The sequence below is a fragment of the Neomonachus schauinslandi genome, unplaced genomic scaffold (genome assembly GCF_002201575.2).
Source record: "Neomonachus schauinslandi unplaced genomic scaffold, ASM220157v2 HiC_scaffold_2807, whole genome shotgun sequence".
Lineage (NCBI taxonomy): Eukaryota > Metazoa > Chordata > Mammalia > Carnivora > Phocidae > Neomonachus > Neomonachus schauinslandi.
Window position 1 is genome coordinate 2,430 of NW_025411496.1, and position 2,128 is coordinate 4,557.

Consider the following 2,128-nt stretch of genomic DNA (forward strand, 5'->3'; position numbering starts at 1 on the left):
GCAGACATAGGATGAGGCTGGAGAAGACTCTGTCCTGTCATGAATCCACATCCCAGGCTTACTGGTTCCTTCTACACAACCCAGGGAGCAGAACAGGAACTTGGGATAAGGGGGGGTGGGATAGCAGGTTAATTGGCTTCTCAACTTTTGTCATGAACAGGTAGCTATTTTTTTTTTTTTTTTTAGAACACCTTAAATTTTTAATCCTTTCTTTACAGGTTACCTAGACCACGTCTGATTAAGAAAACTGTAGAAAGTTAGTACCTGCCACAAGCAAACGCCAGGCTGCGGCACGTGTCGATTTTCCGCAGAGTCCTGCTTTGCAGGGTCTCCACTCACACTCGCTGGAATCCGTTGCGGCAGAGTTTAGTCCACAGGTCGCTTCTCCCCGTATTTCTTTGGAACGTCTTCAGCGTTCTTACAGAATTTTTTACGGTCCTTAGAGTATTCTTCAGCTAGGTCAGCCCGAAGTGGGTGCTCGGGCTGGGGGTCGTTCACCAGTGCTGTGAGGGACTGGATTACTTGGCCGGTTCTGGTTGCTGGCTTCCAGTTTTCAGCACTAATTCCTGGCAGACAGACCTGCCCCTTTTCATCGATGTTCGGGTGATAGATCTTTGTTTTAAATATGATCTTCGGTGCTTTGAGTGGGTACTCTGCTGGAAAGTTGATTTCCATTCTGAAAGCCCACTTATCATATGGAGGGTTGTCAGGAACAATAAGCCCTCACCAAGTCAATAAATTAGCTTCATCAACCTGGATGTTAGGGAAGTCTTTCATTCCACATTTGTGGATTTCGTCAAGCTCCTTCATCAGCCTCCTGCTGGCCGCTATCTTGGATCTGACATGGCTTGAACAGGCAGCAATTTTATCTACTCTACTGCCTGTTTTACATAAGCTAAACTTTCCCTGCTTGTCACCATCTTGGATCCCAGGTTTCTTCAACTGCATGATCATGTGGGAAAGTTCTTGGACACTCTGTGACCTTTCAGGCTTCAGGAGGCCTAAGGTCAAGTGGCTGTTAGCAGGTGTGGGGGTGAAGAGCTTGCTGGGCAGGGCAGCCAGCTCACATCCTGGGGGATCCACTGCCAAACCTGACCCCTGCTGAGCCCTGCTTCTGGAGGGAAGGGATCTCACAGCCCTGAGACCCAAAGACAGAAGCTCACATTCCCAGAGCCAGGTTGGCCCCCCGTCTCTCCTCATTCCTCACCTACACGTCCCCTAACAGAGACAGCCAGGACCCCACGGGAGATCCAGCACCATCAGCATCAGTAGGAGGAGAGTCAACTACTGAATGAAAACTCTAGTCCCATTCTCTCCATGTCTGGAAAAGCAAACACCGTACCTGGGGTTATCGTGGAGTGGGTAGCGGGCAGAGGGTGCAGGTAGACTTCAGGTGACACAGAATTAGCTGGATTTCTTGACACTGCCTTTTTCTTTGTCTCTGGAGAAAAAGAGAGGTGATTAACTGAGGTTTTAGCATTTCTCATTTCAGCAGATATAATCAAACAAATAATGGCAAATAGTCTTTTATGTGCACAAAACTTTCCACATTTCTAGAAAAGAAAATGCTCAATTGACAGGGACTGGCAGAGCAGAACTGGATAGAGCCCAGGGGTCCTCAGGCCTGACATGCAGTCTGGATATGACAGAGCTTGGAACTGTGCTATGGAGTGACATTGGAGACCTTTAAACTGTATTTCCAGGTGATAAATTTAGAGAGAAAGTTATGTTTCACAACATTAGTTTGTGGGTATTATACTCTAACCCCGTTCACTAACCCCCTTTTTTTCAGTTTTAGAGGTAGAATTTACTGATTCATCAGTTGCATATAACACCAGCGCTCATTACATCACCTGTCTCCTTGACACCCATCACCCAGTTACCCCGTCCCCCACACATCTCCCCTCCAACAACCTCAGTTTGTTTCCTATAGTTGAGACTCTCTTGGGACACTTGGGTGGCTCAGTCCATTAAGCGCCTAACTTTGGCTCAGGTCATGAACCTGGAGTCCTGGGATCCAGCACCATGCTGGGCTCCCTGCTAAGTGGGGAGACTGCTTCTCTCTCTGCCTCTGCCCCTCCCCCCGCTCATGCTCTCGCATATAAATTATTTTCTTAAGAGTCTCTTT

The 2,128-nt window shown here is 47.8% G+C and overlaps 1 protein-coding gene across 1 annotated transcript; it reads right to left on the reverse strand.

Moving 5' to 3' along the window:
* Positions 1–366: 366 nt before the first annotated feature.
* LOC123323937 (ubiquitin-conjugating enzyme E2 L3-like) lies at positions 367–954 on the reverse strand. The gene is made up of 2 exons (XM_044912467.1): positions 805–954; positions 367–708 (listed from the first exon to the last, which is right to left on the reverse strand). The coding sequence occupies exons 1-2, from the start codon at positions 952–954 to the stop codon at positions 367–369; spliced, it is 492 nt and encodes a 163-aa protein (XP_044768402.1).
* Between the last annotated feature and the right edge of the window lie 1,174 nt (positions 955–2,128).

Bases quoted from the DNA above. Each gene is read 5' to 3' on its own strand.
- LOC123323937 (XM_044912467.1), bottom strand. From the start codon at position 954: ATGATCATGCAGTTGAAGAAACCTGGGATCCAAGATGGTGACAAGCAG. The intron at 709-804 runs GAGCTTGACGAA...CTTATTGTTCCT, and splicing joins CCAGCAGGAGGCTGATGAAG to GACAACCCTCCATATGATAA.